The 19,294-nt window shown below is 32.7% G+C and overlaps 1 protein-coding gene across 1 annotated transcript; it reads left to right on the forward strand.

Annotated features, from left to right (window-relative positions):
* The first annotated feature begins 234 nt into the window (after positions 1-234).
* On the forward strand, positions 235-18,899 carry LOC106069182 (selenoprotein N-like). Its single transcript, XM_056023397.1, has 12 exons — positions 235-530; positions 3,622-4,088; positions 4,886-4,996; positions 5,220-5,306; positions 5,467-5,593; positions 5,948-6,164; positions 7,355-7,506; positions 8,002-8,120; positions 8,474-8,575; positions 13,016-13,225; positions 14,644-14,810; positions 15,745-18,899. Exons 2-12 carry the CDS (start codon positions 3,750-3,752, stop codon positions 15,830-15,832), a joined length of 1,719 nt encoding a protein of 572 aa, XP_055879372.1. The 5' UTR covers positions 235-530; positions 3,622-3,749; the 3' UTR covers positions 15,833-18,899.
* The last annotated feature ends 395 nt before the right edge of the window (positions 18,900-19,294 follow it).

Consider the following 19,294-nt stretch of genomic DNA (forward strand, 5'->3'; position numbering starts at 1 on the left):
ACGCTTTGGTTAAAGCTGGAATCTGGAACTGCTTATATTTTGTAATATAAATAAATTTATAAGAAAACTGAGAAAAGAAAACAAGGAAGACCAGATAAAAAGTTATGACACAAATACATGAAGGCCTATTGCCTTGGTAGACCCAGTGGCATAGCAATTAAGGTAGGCCTATACTCGTGGGCCCAGATACAATAATATGGACAGTGGTCTATCCTGCATTGTGCTATAATAGCTTGTTCAGTTCTGGGCAGCCACCACCACAGAGGAGACTCTCAAGGCTTTTGGCTATATTATGTCATCTTTTAAATTAATATATTTTTTTTTACAATCTATTCTATCCTGTAGATCTAGATCAAATGCAAATTTTGATACCAAGGTTGAAATAAAAGACCAACATTTTGCTACAAAATAGCTAAATTGGCTGCAAGCAATACGCATTTACTTAGATATAGACTCTAATATAAGAGTTACTCAGTTAGTCGCACAGAGTTAGAGAGACCTACGGGTAGTCTATGGCTATGCCGTTTATGGTTAGTAGTCTATTCAACTATTGTACATCCAGCTACGATGTACGACTAACTTGACGTACGCTAGGATTTAACCCAGTACTTACACTGACTCCTGAGTAGCCCTACAGTCAGTGTTAAAAAATCGCCTACAAAATAAAATATAATATTATTATAAGTATGATAATTAATGATATCTAATATAAACTTATAGTCACATAGTCATTTAGATCTAGACCTCTAACCTCTATTGAGTCTATTCTATAATAATAATGAATAATAGTTTGGATAGATTCCGATAGAATTGATAGATCTATCTGCCAGGAGTGTAAATACCGACGCTCAATGCGGATATTGCCTAGTGCCCTTAGCCTTAGATTTTTAGATTAGTAGATCTAAATAAAATATCAGATTAGTAGATCTAAATAAAATACTATATAGATCTATCGAATATCTCTTAACTAGTCTTAACACCCGACTTTTGACTAAGAGTCTATATAGTAAATAATAGTACTATCATATGACTATGACTATAGTACTATACTACTGACTATACCTATACTATAGAGTATAGTCATAGACTCTATTTCTATATATCTATATAATTATAATGCCATTTACATTTATGGTAATATATAGATCTAGATCTTGACGTCTATTTGTTAAATTGTTATATATAGTTACAATCCGTGCGGCCACACTTCTCTATGGTAGATCCACAACAGATATGATCTTCTCCCTGCGACAGCTACAAGAGAAAAGCAGAGAACAAAGGCAGCCCCTCTTTATAGCTTTTATTGACTTGACCAAGGCGTTTGACTTTGTCAGCAGAACCCGCTTGTTTGCCGTATTAGAGAGAATCGGCTGTCCAAACAAGCTACGGAAACTAGTGTCAGCTTTTCATGAAAACATGCAGGGCACCGTACAGTTTGACAGCTCCGCCTCTAGGCCATTCTCCATCAAGAGGGGAGTAAAACAAGGATGTGTTCTGGCTCCAACACTATTCGGCATCTTCTTTTCAGTTGTACTCATCAGCGCATTCAAATCCCTGGAAGATGGAATATATATCCACAGTAGATCCGATGGAAAGCTATTTAATCTGGCACGCCTTAAAGCCAAAACGAAGAGATGGCATATTCTTGATTAGAGAACTGCTGTTCGCAGACGATGCCGCACTAATATCTCATTCACAAGAAGGATTACAGGGGCTTGTGAATGCAATGGCAGCTGCTTGTCAAGAGTTTGGCCTCACAATTAGCCTCTCCAAGACTGAAATCATGGCACAAGATGTTGCAGAAATACCAGTGATACACATTGGAAATCACACACTTGCGGTGGTGCAGGAATTCACATACTTGGGAACAACAATAGCCAGCAACCTAAACTTAGACACTGAGTTGACCAAAAGAATAGCGAAGGCTTCTGCAGCAATGGCAAAACTCTCTAATCGTGTGTGGGAAAATTGACCAAGACAGCAAAAATCCTTGTCTACAATGCCTGCATTCTGAGCACACTTCTCTATGGCAGTGAGAGCTGGGCAACTTACATGCATCAAGAGCACAGATTAAATAGCTTCCACCTACGCTGCCTGCGACGCATACTGTGCATCTCCTGGAGGGATCGTGTCACCAACCAGGAAGTTTTGACATGCGCCAACATACACAGCATCTATGCTCTCATTCAACAGAGAAGACTACGCTGGCTCGGTCATGTCACTCGCATGCCAGATGGAAGAATCCCTAAAGACATCCTGTACGCTGAGCTAGCAGAGGGAGCCAGACCCAAGCGCCGCCCAAGACTATCTTACAGAGATGTCTGCAAGCGAGACATGAGAGCCATGGGCATCGACCAAAGTATGTGGGAGGAGATAGCCCAAGACCGGACAGCATGGAGACAGAGTGTACGTGATGGTACGAACTTTGCTGAATGCAAAAGAAATGAAGCTGCATCGGTCAAGAGAAAGAAAAAGAAAGCTTCCCTGTCAGTGAGCCCTAGGACAGATGAATATAAATGCTCGAACTGTGGCAAACTCTACCGATCCAGAATTGGCTTGATCAGCCACTCCAGATTCTGCCCCGTCTCAAGACGTAACCAAAGCCAGTGACTCATCTGGGTGCATCCATTGTCTTACGAGACAGAAGGAGCCATATATATATAGTTATATAATTATATAGAATATCATTCTGTAGTATTAAATCTAGACTATAGTGATATTCTATTCTAGATCTTATATTATATTTATATAAGGATCTAGATTCTAGATAATAAAATTTATTGTCACATTCCTAGATTTTATATATATTTAATATATTATATATTTATATATAATATAGGTATAGTATCTTCTTTTTCTTAAACTGTCAGGTAGAGTTGAGCCTTCAGCTCTTGGAACTCTAGGCCAGCAAAAGTGAACAAGAGCTACCTCTCACCGGCCTGAATGAGAACAGTGTAAACTGTTCTGTCTGACGGGTGGGTCAGACTCGCGGCAAGAGACCGCATACACTAAGACCCCGCCATTTTCCTTTTCTATACCAGGCTAACTGTCCAGGACACGCAATTTATGTAACGGCCCCTTGAGGAACAGCGCCTGGATTGTGACAAGGTTGTGGGAGCTTTTTTACAACTCCGCTCAGTGCAATGAGGATGCTCTTGCACCCCTTTAGGCACCCCACAGGAGTCTTATTTTGCTACCCTTTAGCCTAATCATTTCCTCTAATATAACAATTAACATGATCACAAACTTCATAAAGTAAAAGGCTGTTTGTAACAGTGAGTTACAATTCTATAATCTAGTCACAACTCACTATTATAGTGATTAGTCTACTCAAATATATCTCAAGAGGTACTAAGAATTATGTATTTGTAATAGTATTAGTAATATAAATTCAGAGGACAGATGTAGATTTCGAAAAGAAAATCTTATCGACCACCGGCGTCCAATTATGGTTATGCTTGCCCTAGATGTGGCAAATATGTAGGTCACAGCCACAGGAAATACTGCATTCCTCATTAATCTTCAGACTCGAAGACAAGCCTTATTATTAGTATTATAAATTATTTATTACTTACATCCAGCTAACATGTTTTAACTTTGTTTTTCTGTTATCTTTTGCAGCTCACTTAATTTTTTAGCAACCAACCAATGGAATTCTTTATATATATAATAAACAATTATCTGCTTAAAAAAAAGACAATTAATGAATGCAGATGACATTATTAGACTAGTAGTTATGTGATTTTGACATGGTTCCTTCGAAATATCTGACAGGGGATAAAAGCACACAAAAGTCCATCTTGAGGAAGAATGACGCTAACCAAGATAGAGGACTATTACAAAATAAAGAGAAGAAATTTCACAAATGGTTGTACTGGTATACTCCCATAATTCTAAGCATCCTGTCTATAATAGCTTCATGGGCATATTTAAAATTGAACTCCTATGGCTCTGAGAAGTCAGTCTCAATGTACACAGAACTATATGGCTGGAAAGTGGTGGATTTGTTTCACACCCATGATAAAGATGGAGACTTTTATCTCAGCATTGAGGAAGCCGTTCCTCTTCTGTTACAAATACTTTCAGAGGTATGCGAAATAAATTTAAAAAAATAAGCATAATTACTATAATTAAAGATCTAAAAGCCATACAATATCACAAACAATTATAAATTTTGAAATAGTTTACTTTTGGATGTTAAGGTGAAATTTAAACTTAGTCAGAGCATGCCACACTGCTGGTGCCATGTTGGATATGTTTATTAATAGGGTATGGACAAACAGAGAAATGAAACACCCACCCACCTCCATTTTGCACTACCATAATATTGGGTACATAACCATTCTCTACACTCTTTCATTGGCAATCCTTTTCTGTTAAGGGTGATACACAGTAAGAATTAGATCTTAAAGGAATCTCAAGGAATGAGAATGAAATGCCAAAAGAGTCCAACAAAGAATTCAAATAAAGTTCTCTCATTTCTGACTTTTTCTACTGGTCAGTGGTCTTAAATGCCTTGCCTTAACTCTTGATATCGGCAGTAGCCAGAATCTCATCATTTTGATTTCTTATATTCTGACATTCCGTCAGGATTGAAGATTATTATGTTTTAGCCCATTCCTCTTGCACGATGGCAGGGGATAGCAGTGGGCAGGGTTTGAATCCGGGACCATCAAGTTGACAGTTTTCTTGTAACTTGTAGTGCTGGATGTTAAAGTAAAGCTGACTTTTGTAGTCACAGTTTTACAGGGTGATCAACAGTTTTAATTCAGCACTGTCTGGCAGTGTGGTTTGCATTAGGAATGGATTTGCATTTGTCTAGGTCTTATCTCTGCCTGCTGTCATCCCCTTACTCAAGTGAATGTTAAGTCATGTGTTTTTATAGGGAAATGTCACAGAATCAACAGATGCTCAACCAAATGAAGATGTGGTTACACTGGTAGCAAGATTTTCACCTCTCAATATTTCAACCATGATGAGGGACTGGAATGAAGATGTAAGAATGACATGAACACAATTTTAGTGTTGAAGTTAAGGCTAAAAAAAATGTTTTATGTAAGCACATATAAGAGATAATTTGCATTTCTATTCATTTAATTTTTTTCCCTCGTTCTCTTTTGGAACCCAACTTTTATTTACTTTGTACAATAAAATACTTTTTCTGAGGTTTACACACATTGTAAAAAAAAAGGTGAAATTTAATTTTTATTTGTTCTAAGATTGGTACTAATGAGTCTTTTAGTGGCCTCTTTCATTGGACTTCTCCTGCTATTCCTGAGAAAGTATTTGGGGTTTCAAGGTTTAAAGCATATATAAGAGATAATTTGCATTTCTATTCATTTATGTTTTTTCCCTCGTTCTCTTTTGGAATCCAACTTTTATTTACTTTGTACAATAAAATACTTTTTCTTATGTTTACATACATTGTAAAAAAAAAGGTGAAATTTAATTTTTATTTGTTCTAAGATTGGTACTAATGAGTCTTTTAGTGGCCTCTTTCATTGGACTTCTCCTGCTATTCCTGAGAAAGTATTTGGGGTTTCAAGGTTTAAAGATTTGTTGCCAGATAATCTCAGAGACATTCCTCCACCAGGCAAGTCAGGTTTCAAATTATCATTTTTATAAACTACAAATTACATAGAAACATTAAATAATTGCATTATTTGGAGCAGAGAGCCTGAGAGAGAGACATGTAGCTATATTTACTTCACATTTGTTAACTGTTGACAGCAACACTATTTTATAAATATGAATGCAATAAAAAAGGTTATAGAAATATATCAATATATAGCCCTATATTTTTGTGTGTGTTTAATTATTGATGTCAAGATTTTGTGCTGATACTTTTTGCTAAATGTAATTTTTTTAAAATTATAGTTTCTTATTGTCTTTTTAAAAAAAATAATTTTTATTCCAAATACATGTTCATTTCTTTTTTAATCCATAGGTACCCTCTACTCCATTGTTGATATGGGATCAGGTCATGTCCAAGATTTATCCAGTAATCGTTTTTACCCCCCAAAAGCGCAGAAAAAAGGAAAGTTTCTGTATCTTTTGTTTTCAATGCTTCAAGAATATCCTTTCTTGGTAACGAGGTTTGACCCCCAGGGAGCCATGGGGTGTGTCCGAGCAGTTAGTGATGAATATTTGGAAGTTATTTTCAGGTAATAATTTTGATTGGTCTTATCTGTGTGTGTTTTTTTAAATAGAAAGATTAAAGGATAATATTGTTACCCAATGTTTTTATAGTTTATTAATTTGTGAAAAATAAAACATAGTTGCTGTACAGTAGAGCAATAAAAGAAAAAGATTTACTTAACTCTTTCATTGCGGCGTTACTCTCAGCGAGTAACTTTGCTAACGCTGGTGAATGCGGCGTTTCTCTCAGCGAGTAACTTGATTAATAATATTTATTTCACTATCTTTTTTATGTCAAACTTTTTATTTCTCTCTTTTGTTTTTAACTTCCTGTATGTGGGAGTAATTGTTCTTTTTTTTGATAGTAAATTCAATGCAGTACCAACATGTTTAAAAAAAATAGACTATATTATGTTAATGGTTCCTCTTTTTTAGTTTATTTCCCGGAACCCAAAAAATATAAATAATACAATTTCTTAGTGCATTTGTTCATCTTTTATGAAATTTAAAGTGATTAAATAGGTTTAGTATTATGATTTTTTAAATATTTATAGATTAAATGTTTAATTTAAAGGTTAAATCTTTCAGTATATCGAATTTTTAATGAATTTTAAAAATATTTTCTTTTTCCGTACTCAGTTTAAAATTAATGAAATAAAATTTTGTTTGAATAATTTATGTGATTTACTATACTTTTGTAGCCCATTAATTTTCCTTTAAAGTAAAATCAATTTTATTAGATTATTTTATAAAATAAAAAAGTTATACTTGTTTTAGTAACTCAACCCCCTTTGAAAATTTGTGTTCGTTCCGGAAAACTCCATTTTTTCGATCAAAAAAATTTGCACTGAAAGAGTTAAGTACTTACGGCTCCTAAGGCTTACAAAATAAGGTTCCTGTGTTTCTATAACAAAAATTATATGACATTGTTATAATCTTTCTTAGCAAAACCTTTACTCTTATCAAATGTTAGCTACCTCAGTAGAGCTGAATGAAGCAGTTAACATTTTAATATCCACATTTTTAACGATTTACCATCAGTATTCAAACCAGGATTCACAATTCCACAGTTAAAAAAAAACATCCTTCCTTGCTAATATGAAAACCTTGAAAGAAATTTACTTTATCAGCCTTAAATCTTGGTAAAAGTCAACTTTACTGTCCATTAATGTTAATTGACAGAAATAACAGTAAACATGACTTTTGTTTTTCTCAGAATGCACATAGAATTCCAGCTCAATGATCCCCCAAGTTTGCCCTTTTGGTTCACACCAGGCCAGTTTACAGGTCGCTTGACTGTATCTAGAGATCTGACCAAAGTTTTGTTTTTCAACTTGTTTGTTCCAAATAATCAAAAAGTAAATGTGGGTAAGGAAAAAAAATAAATTTAAATTTCATGTAAAAGTCATTGTAAATAAACACATTTAATATCAGTTCTTATCAGTGAAAAGAGATTAAAAAAAATATATGTTCCAAATTTGTGAAGCCTTGCTAAAATTTTAGTTCTTTTAAATGTGTTCCTTGTTAGAAATAAATATCTTAGGCCAAACACATTTTGTTAATTGTTAATAAATTAGTATATTTACATTATATTTTTTAACTAAATATTTCTTGTGTATATTGTAATGAAAATGCTTACAAGTTTTAATGCTCCTGTTGACCATAAAGGGATAATGGACTTCCAATATATATATGATTATCATTTCTGTTGGATGCAATCTTGATACACAATTGGCATTGTCTTTCTTGCATGTTGTCCTCAAAATGAGCACAGTCGAACTTAAAATGCTCATTTTCTTAATTTAAAATACAAATAGTCAATTTTATGATTTCATTTATTGTATTTATATTCCTGCTTTTTAGATATGGAGTGGCTCACTGATAAAAATGACCCTGAAGTCATGGAGGTAGATATTGGTTTCATGCCCAAAATGGAAATTAGAAGTGTTGGGTATTCTCATAAACCTAATTCTGATGGACAGGTGTGTATGTAGACCAATATGTAGGTGTATTCACTGGTTAACTGATATGTATTCCAGGGCTTGTAAACTTTTTTAAAGATGTCTAACTATTTCTTTAGCTATTTGGTTTTTTATAACCTTATCAAATCACTTAGATGCTTTACTGACTATGAAATTTTCACAACGAAATTTAAATGAAGCTATATAATGGAAACAGTAATTTCATATAATATACAGATTTTGTTAATACATGTTTTTGTTTGAATCAATCTGCTAAAATTGTGAAATATGAATAACTCATTTAAAATTTACTTTACAATCACAGTAATCAATTATCAGTTGTTGTTTTTTTGTTATGTTTATACTGTGTATAGGAAAACAATGACTTTGAAAATACAACTATTGTTTGGCAAAAAGAAATTACTTATGAAGAGGCAAAAGATACTTTGGATGTGAGATTTTTTCCATTCAAAAAGGTAATTTTATTTGAATCATTTCACACTTTCATCAGTCTCTTTGAGCAAACACTCCAAAATTATGAAATATAATGGCTTAGTCCAATGATGCTAAACCTTATTCGGTCAGTGGGCCACTTTAATTTCCGACAATCGTCTTGGGAGCCACATCAACAAAACAGTTAAAAAAAACAACAACAGGAAATAGACAATGAATCATTTATAGGCCTAATAGAAACTAGTGACTTAAGTACTTACGTACTTACAATGATTCATGAAAGTTTATCCTACACCAACTTTATAATATCCGGCTGCATAGATGAGATGCCGAGTTGGAGCCCTTGCAAGGATTATGTAGTATGTCATCCGACTCATCACTGAAAAGGTTTGTTCTCACATATAAGTAATTATTGTTATTATCCTTAGTGCTTGTTTGAGGAGATTTAGAAATGTTTCTGCAAGCTACACAGAGTAGAAATCCACTATCTAAATCACTTAAATTTGGGAAGCAGCAATATTTAGCTTTGTAAGTTAATCAGTTCCAGTTGCAGCTCTGTCTGGGCACTTGACTCTATGGCCGCAGATGGATTTTCAAAACGAAGAACTTTATTTAATCTGAACACGACCATCATCACATGGTCCAGGCTGAACACCTTACCACTTAGATTTTGTTGGTGAATATTTCAATGAAACCACAGAGGCCTGGTTCCATTTGACTGAACAAGTTTTCTATTATCTCTTGCTGTCAAACATACTTGTTGCACTGTCAGTCGTCACTCCCACTAATTTCTCCCAAGCAAGAGAAAGATCCTCTGTGGTGGTTGAAACTTCTTTGACAGGACTTTGCTAGTGGTGGTCCCATGCGTGCTCCTCATAGCTACTAACTTCTCTGATTTCAAAACTGCTGTTTTTTTTACCGCGAATAAATACCAAGATTTGGAGCGATATCAGATATGTTTGTAGACTCATCAGCGGCAATTAAAAACATTTCGAAAACTGCTTTGTCTGTTATATTTGAATGGAGATATCTACCCATATCTTTCTCTCGCCTTGTATTGTCAAGAGAAAAGTTGACAACTCAACTGGATTCTTTTTTTTCAGAACATAGTTCTTCCATCATTACTAGAAAACACTTTTTTTATGCATTTGCTGTCGGAAATTTTTTTTCGTATATATATCAATCCTTTTTTCTAGGTGAAATCGCGTCTGAAACCAAAAATGCCGCCTTATTTATTTATGATTTTGATTTCACAAAGCTGTTTATGTTCTTTTAAAGAGCCACTCCATCTTTATAAAACAAAATATTATTATCGGTACCAATCCATTTACCCCAACGTAGAAAAGATACTTTTTTCCTCAAACTTTTTTTTTATAATAATAATAATAATAATAATAATACTAATCTTTATTATCTGTATGGAAATTTGTCTTACAATTTGTGCATTACACCAAACAAAAAACATAACTATAAGAAACCAAAGTGTACATTCACACCAGACTCACTTATGAGGGGATTTTCTACACTTTTTGTCAACGTTTTGGCGGACCAGATGGAGCCATGTTGCGGGCCAGATGTGGACAGCAGGCCATATTTTGGGCATTACTGGCTTAGTCAATTTATAGAATTAGAAGTATAATACCTTAGTCAATTCATAGAAGTAGAAATATAATAGCTTAGTCAATTCATAGAAGTAGAAATATAATAGCTTAGTCAATAGGGTTTCTTGCTGAACATAAAAATTATATATGTGTCAGACGCGAATAGCCCAATATTCTCTATAGAAGAAGTTACGAAGGCTATATAAAATACAACCACAGACCTATATATACTACAATAAATATAGGTTTTTGATTTCTAGTTACGATTTATTTAGGTAGGTGCTGTTTTACTATTACATACCAAGTATTAGAGTTTAGAAAAACCCAGGTTTGTTTCTAGTGCAACGCTATTAGCTAACTCCGCATATCATCTCTCCATTATTATATTTAGATCTATAATCTAATTCTAGTCTAGATCTATATATAAAAATCGAATAGATCTAGTAATAGTATAGATTCTATCTTGAGACTAGATTGCAGAGTCTAGCCTATGCTATGCCTATAGTCAGTTTTTATTAGAAAACTGTCTAGATATTAATAAAGACTAAAGTTTTTTTAATTATTAGATTATTAGATATAGACATAGGACATAGATTTAATAATACTGTAATATGTGTACTATACTCTAAACTTAATCTACTAGACTAGAGATCTATCTATAGATCTATCTATAATCTAGTCAACCTAGATCTATACAATATTCATTATAATACTTCTACTTATAATGACTTATTTAATAAGTTAGTACTTAGACTTAGATCTATTATAGTTTATTTTAATAGATTTACTTTTCAATGCATAGACCTAATAATAAATTGCGAATGATGTCTATAATGACTGATTATTTTAATTTTTTTTATAGTAATAGGCCTACTAGATCTAGGTCTAGATCTACTTAAATCTAGTCTAAAATAATGACTGTCTAAGACTCTAGATGATTGAGAAGTTCACATATAGGTGTAGTTAATAATATGGCATGTCACTGAAAGTATATAAAGTGCTTTTTTTTTTTGTAAAAAATAAAAAATAGGTGCCGGTACTCAGTGATAGATTGCCTAACTTTCAACTAATAATAAATTAACAATTAACATTGAATTACAAGAAAAGTAATCATTTTTCCAGACATTGAAAAAAGGTGCCGGTACCCTGTACCGGTGCGTACCGTCACAAAAATATATGTATATCTCAATCTTCTTTCATTAATTTTTTTTTTGCGGGGTTATTGCTACTTAATACATTGATACCTGATCGATTTAAATAGGCCTAAGTATACAAGCAGGATTTTGAGCATTGGGTAAATTTATTTTTTAAATACAAAGTTTTATGGAAGAGTTCTTTGAAGTTTGTAACTTCTTAAATTCAGGCTAAAAATATCGAAGCTACATTTTTACACTCATTTCTAAACAATTAGAAGAGATGGACTGACTCATAGTGTAGCTTGTGTACATCTGCAAAAACACAAACTCTTTTTGTAATCTTATCAGTTAGACTTTCAAAACTATTAAAAAAAAACTTAGTGATTATTTTTACTGTAGTACTCTATTATTATTCCTTTTTAGAATTAGGATATAAACAAAAATTTGCCATATGACTTTGTCTAACAGAAAAAAATGAAACTTACGTCTATTTATAAAGTTAATTTTAGTTACCTAGTAATATAAAATATATTGAACTAACACGTACATTCATCATAATGCAGCCATGTGATTTTTCGCTTATGAACATAGCATTATTTAGGACCAATATTTTACAAAGGCTGCTTGGAGAAATCAGGTATACCCATTAGGAGAAAAACGACCCCTTTACACAAGAAAAATTTAAGAAACTAGAACAGACACAAAATAGACAGTGACATTCATAACAAAATAATATTTAAAATTGATTAGAGTAACACCTTTTTAAGTAATCATTTCAAGTTTAAAATCACTACAATTTTTTTCAACAATTATTTTGTGTATGAAATTGTGTATCGGAAAATGCCGGGTACTTGAAATAAGCTAGTCCTAAAAAAACAACACAGATCTTGGGTAAAATACTAATCAAATAAAGTACTGTAAATGTGTAGTTTTATGCGCTAGTTTCAGGTCTTTTCTTTTTATAGCCTCTATTGGGTTTGATCACAACTACCCGTATTTTTGTGCAGAATTGTTTTCTCTATCAGGCACACTTAAAATTATAGCATAATAATGTCAGTTTAATTTAAAGAGAGAACTGAAAAATGCAAAGGGATATATAAAGAAAAAAGCCACTTCCAGCCCAATACTTTTTAATCAAAGAAACGAAACAGACTAGTCCAACAAACCCTATTCATAGAAGGAGAAATATAATAGCTTAGTCAATTCATAGAAGTAGAAATATAATATCTTAATCAATTCTTAGAAGTAAAAATATAATTGCTTAGTCAATTCATAGAAGCAGTTTGGGTATCTATTTTTTATAAATACTGAAACTTGAAATATATATAATGCTGACAAAAAGTGAAGTAAATAATTTAAAATGTTCATTTTTTTTTAATATAATTTTATTTATCATGTGCTAAAATTTCAGAGAATTATAAAAACAACAATAATGTTTTCATAAAAAATGAAATAAATGCAACACTGTTGTAGCAAGAATTTTAGAATGTAATTTAAAAACACCAGAAACTCAACATAATGCAATGAGTGACTAGAGTAGTTTTAAGTTAAGCATTTTTTAAACTCCAATTTAAAAAAATGGTTGACTACTACTTTTTATTGACAATACCTTTAGTTAAATCAAGTAACAAAATTGTTAACTACTTCTTTCTATTGACCATACCTTTAGTTAAATCTAATAAAAAATAAATTGTTGACTACTTCTTTATATTGTCTCAACCTTTAGGTGAAGTATCATAATTTAACAGATGCATTTCATTTGGCTGAAAAGGAGAACAAGCTTGTGCACACTATACTGCTCTGGGGGGCTCTGGATGACCAGAGCTGCTGAGGGTCAGCAAGGTCCTTGAGAAACACTGCCCTCAAGGATCCTCACATCATCAGCCTGTTAGCCAAGCGCTTTGTCAGCAGTTGGTCATTGACTGCAGACCTCAAAGTGAGTGATTCTCATTTATTTTGATTGTTGATTCCCCTCAATCAAAAAAGAAAATTATGCTCTAAATTGCTCTCATATTGCATTTCTATAACTTTAAAACTTTACTTTAATATTGTTTCTAGATTAGTTTATTTCTGTAAGTGAAAAGATTAGTGTTAGCATAAACTGCCTGGCTGCCTAACTAGGGGGTTTGAGTTAGAATCCTGATGTAGGCAAGGAAATAAATTATTGGGTTTGGACTCTGAGTTATGTTTGCTGAGTGTCCAAAGATACCCCCTTCCCCCCACATGCCCACAAAAGAGATTGGACCATAGCACACTGCTGAATGAATAAATTGACTTAATTTGTATAGTTTCAGCTTAATTTTCAGCTATGTCTAGATAAGTTATAATTTTAAATACTTATCCTACACACGACTTTTTTAGCCACCACATTTTGCAAAAAACTTTTTCACCATTTCAAAAACATTCAAACATTCGTTTTTAGCATTTATAAAATATTTGAGTAATAGGTACAAATTGTAAAAGAAATTGGACCATAGCACACTGAGCTTGGCGGAGAAAATAAAGATGCACTATATAAAAGCAATCTTTTTTTTAATGTCTTAAGTCACAAAAAATTCAAGCTGATACAATGAAATTCAAATTTTTTTTTTATTTCTATAAGTTGTAAAATATTCTTTTAAAAAGAACCTGATCTTTTTTTTTTAGTTTCAATTTTGTGGATTTAAAAGCAAATTTTAAATAGAACAATTTCTAGAGTATATTGTAATCAAAACCCTAAAGGGACAAATGTTGAGTCTACGATTAAATGAATGAATAAAAAGGTAATTGTGATGAACATGAGATTGAAGTACTTTTTAACACGTTCTTCAAATAGGGTTATTTTTTGTTAAAATTAAAGATACTTCATTAAGAGTATATTTCAGTGTATAGCTTCAAAATAGTGAATATTATTTCTATGATTGGAATAAAAAGAAAGGTATAGATCTATATATTTGTTCATATAATTGACCCATTTATATCATGTTGAAATCATTTAGATGAAAATAATATGCTCTTCAAAATATACGTTATTTTTAAAGGCATACCTTTTTACATTTTAAACAGAATTGTATTGAATACTGTATTTTTGTGCATATACCCAGCATACACATATAACCCACACATGCGTATACCCCGCACAAATTTAAAAATAAGTTAAAACAAAATTGTACAACCTGCGCACTTATATACCTCGCATTACATGGGTGACCTAAATTAGATAAAGTTGTTGTCCATCGAGATGCCATTCGTTTGTAAAAACTTGTATAACCCGCAGGTTATATGTGTGAAAATACGGTACTTTTTAATTTCCACTTTTTGGTGTTGTATTTGTTAGAAGTGTTATAATGGAAATCTGTTTTTTTGCTTGTTCAGGCTCTTGCTGCTGACCCAGAAGAACATTATTCTCATCTTGCACAGAAGTTGTTAGATATCTATCAGTTTCCTGTCATGCTGGTCATAGCTTCCTGGGATGGTCAAGTTGTTCATCAGTTAAATGCAAATGATTTGCTAGACATGGGCACAAGCTTTGTGGAAAATATGTGAGTTATTTTTGTTTTATGACCTGATGCTGTTGTAGCTGTCTGGTTATCTGGTATGTGCTTTGGACTGACATCTCTATGGTCCTGTGTTCTAAGCCTACCTTCTTCCATCCCATGCCATCCTTTAGGAGGTTATATTCTTCATTTCAGAATGAACGTCTAAACCTTGTTAATGAGTTTAGAGTTTGATTGACTCAGGGATGTCTGAAAAATCCTTAAGTTCAAAATAGAAGTCTTCAGCTGGATTTGAACTTAAAGAGCCCTCAGTACAGCAGCTATACCATTCAGCCATCCTATTCTTAAATTAGCATTTTAATAAACATTACATTTATATTATGCTTGTTTGTTTTTTAAATTTAAATACAAAAGAGACATTGTTGCTCAAAACTTATGATTTAATAAAAGGTTACTATGTTAGTTTAGATTTTAATCATAAATGTGACTAGGGGGTTGAAATCCCCACACAGTTCAACATTGTAATGTGACTTTTCGAGTTGAGGTGATATAATTTAACAATCTATTAAGGTTGAGATCTTTATGCAAATGGTAATATATATTTATTATTTATTTATTAACTATTTATAATATTAAATACAAATATTTGTATTGCAACTTGTAAAATAAAAATGTGCTTCCGTTTGAATGGATTGTATCTATTGCAGTACCCAATAGTTTACAATATGTATGGCTACTATAGTTATTAATAACCTTATTCAACATACTAGATATGAGGTTTTTTACTAACACTGGGCAGAAGACCAAGGCTATCCAAAAATAGTAAAATGAACAAGTTTTCATTAGACCATTTCACCAGCAAGTAATTAAACTTAATCAGCATGAAAAGCTAGTGTACTTCTCCAGAATAAAAACAATACACTTGTTTGTTTTAAGCCATAATATATTTTGTAATGAAATATTTTATTTTATCCCACAGTCTGTCTAACCCGACTACCTTCAATTACCTTCAGTTTCTTAAAGATGGACTTCAAAAGGCAGAACAACTTGGTGTATCCACAGTGTAAAGATAGGATAATGAATCCTTTAAAAATGTTTTAGACTTTTGCCTCAAATAAAAAAAGCAAAGCAATAATTATTTTTTTTACAGTATCTTAAGTATAGGAAATATTTCTTAAATCATTGCAGCCTTTATGGCAACATTGTAATGTCCTGAACACAATTTATTGAATAATAATCTTATTATCCATGAGGAAATTTGTCTTACAATTTGTGCATTATGCAGAGCAATCCTGTTACTGAATTGATGTAAAAAAAACATTATTAATATTCATGACATTAGTATTTTACTAAACTTATTGGATTGTTCACTCCGATTGACGGACTTGGACTTTGCTGATGATGTTGCACTACTCGGGGCTACAAATAAATGCATTCAAGAAATGACGGAGCACCTAGACAGAGAGGCACCCAAAATTGGCCTCCGCATAAACTTGGATAAGACTAAAATTATGCGAGTGGGATATAAGACAAAGGGTGTCCCCGTCAGACTTGGCGAGTCAAAGCTTGAAGAGCTGGACAAGTTCACGTACCTTGGCAGCATCATAACAAATGATGGAGATGCTTACCATGATGTAGCGTGCTGAATAGGAAAGGCTGCAGCCTATTTGGACTAACCAAGCCATTCGACTCGAGACAAAAATACACCTCGTCATTCCAAATGCTACATATGCATGTGAGACGTGGAAGTCATCTGTCAAAATTGAGAAAAGACTAAATGTGGCTCAACAGAGATGGCTGAGACGGATTTTAGGAGTCAGTTACACAGACCGGATCTCAAACAAGGAAATCCTATGCCGAACTGGGAGTCAAACACTTAGTGAGGTTGTGACTGAGCGTCGCATGAGGTTTGCGGGACATGTTCTAGGTCAAAATGAATTACACACACCAAGAGTTGCGATAACATGGAAGCCAAAACAAGGAAAGTGCAAACAGGGACATCCTCGTATTACTTGGCGACACACCTTCATTGAGGACCTCAGGGACACCAGGTGGGAGGAGGCTTCAGACATTGCCAGTGACAGATCTTTATGGAGACAGCTTGCCACCCAATGCGCCGAATGGCGCGGGAGGACCTAAGTCTAAGTAAGTATTGGATTGTAGGATTAAAAAATATAGTTATCTATTATTATTTTATTATAAATTTCTTGTATTCAAATTCTTAGTAATTTAAAATGATTCAGTATAGCACTACCAATTAACATTTTCATCATTTTTTTGTGCAGTTTTCAGGACATTCAATCATGTGCAATCTTTTAGATTTTCATTCAAAATTACCTCATAATCTTAAGAAGTATTATTAGTTTACATATATTTATATAAAGTAGTATTTTTGATCAGTTTTTTTTTCCTTTTAAACTATTGTATTGGTGGATTATTACTGACCATCGCTAAGAGTATTTTGCTTTTATTTAGGCATTTTATTTATTTATGTTTCAATACAGCTTTTTAACTATTTATTGTGTTCATTAGTAGATCTGATTTATCTTGTGTTTAAATTATTTTTGAAACAATTTTCCGTGGGCATTAGTTATTTTTAACACAAAGTAAGCCACTACAATTGTTGAGTGAATAATAGTTGAATGTATGCTAGCACTATTTGATTAGCAATAGTTTGAGGTAGTAGATTTATACTCTTCCTCCTCACTCATTATTTGAACACAAAACTTTTTACCATTTCTATCCCAGGAACACAAAGACTCTTACCCACTTTGTTAGTCTCTTACCCACTTTGTTAGTCTCTTACCCACTTTGTTAGTTTCTTACCCACTTTGTTAGTCTCTTACCCACTTTGTTAGTCTCTTACCCACTTTGTTAGAAATACATAAGAATGATTGACTAAAAAATATTTAAAAACCTTTATCTTGGTGTATTAAAGGAAAAAAATGAAGAACTTTAACAAATTGCACAGAACTGAGGAAGTAGTGTTGTTAACTTAACTGTACTTAACTAACTTAATACTGTCACCTCCATCAAAAAGGTTTGAGTCATCTTTTCAAGAGACTTTCTCTAATGCAGGCCAAGGTTGTCATTCCAATTTCCTCTTAATTGGACTTGTGGGAGTATTTGTTAAAAGATTGGAAGCTTTCTGTGTTGGGCCATCAAATCAAAGTGACAACTGTTGATAAAATTCTGTATTTTCTACACTGCCTGTAAATGGTTTTAAATTAATTTTTGGTTGCTACATTGATCAATATTTTAAATAATGTATTTTTTTTTTCTCTTCCATGACAACTTTCAAGAGACCCCACAGCTTAGTAATAAATCTCTCAAAGATGAAGAAATTTTGCTGAAGTTTTTTATCACAGGTGTAATAGTAAAGACTAAATTTTGTTCACATTTTTTAAAGGATATAAATTTGAAGTTTATGCATAATCTAACTGATCTGTTGTTGTTAGTGTATTTATTGTAGCAAGGGTGTGGTGCTCATTAAACTTACGTGTTTTTTTTATTTCAGGATGTTTAAGACATTTAGTGCCACTCAGCTATCAGTTCATGAAAACAAAGCCTGAAAAATGCTACCAATTTGCATGGGGCTCTGTTGGATTATTTTGAGGTGTGGCTGGCATTAAATTCTGTATATCCTTGAGTTAAGATCTGACATGTGTATGCTTTAACAATACACTTTTTTTAATCATTTTTCTTTCTATAGTGGAAAAAAAATAATTTAACTACTAACTTTAATGTATCTGTAGCATTTGTGACTTATAACTCCTTGGTGCCGTTTCTGCATAAACCATTTACTTTTGAACTTTTGTCAATAGAAAGAATGTTAAATAAAAGACTTACTGTACTTAGAATTTTACTAAATAAATTACAATGTCTTTTTCTTTGTGCTTTCAGCTTGTACTAAACTATTCCAATCAAAATGTAATACTAACAACAATGAAACATTTTCTATAAGATTTCCTTCTGACTTTATGTTAAAACAAAGCTGAAACCAAAGACTATTTCTTGGAGTTTGTACTCACCATCATTTGTACATTTGATATTACTTTGTAAACATAAACATATTTTTTTTTGAGATGTTCATTTCATGTATATGTTAAAAGAAAATAAACATATCATTTGGTTTATTATTGTTCTCTACATTGTTGCATTAATTAAACACAAACTCATGAAATATTTTGTAATACACTACATGTAACGTTAGCGGACAAACACAAGTCTGGAACAAATTAGCAAACTATCTGAAAGTGTTATATAAGTATGCAACAATTTGTTCTGAGAAGAACTGCAAGCTATTTTCCAATGACACTGACTGCAAAAGAATTCACATATCAGCTGCAAAAAGCTGTCTGACTACACTTTGGATAGTCTAGTGTTAGAATCTTATTTACTCTTCTGCGGGTGGTCTGTGCAATACAAGTCTGTAATCTAAAAAAAATGGTTGGATGCAACTTATCAATATTTCATTTGGTTTTTCAAATCAAATGCGTATTACACGTTAAGAGGTGATGGACTCGTAA

This window comes from Biomphalaria glabrata, chromosome 3 (assembly GCF_947242115.1).
Source record: "Biomphalaria glabrata chromosome 3, xgBioGlab47.1, whole genome shotgun sequence".
NCBI classification, from domain to species: Eukaryota; Metazoa; Mollusca; class Gastropoda; family Planorbidae; genus Biomphalaria; species Biomphalaria glabrata.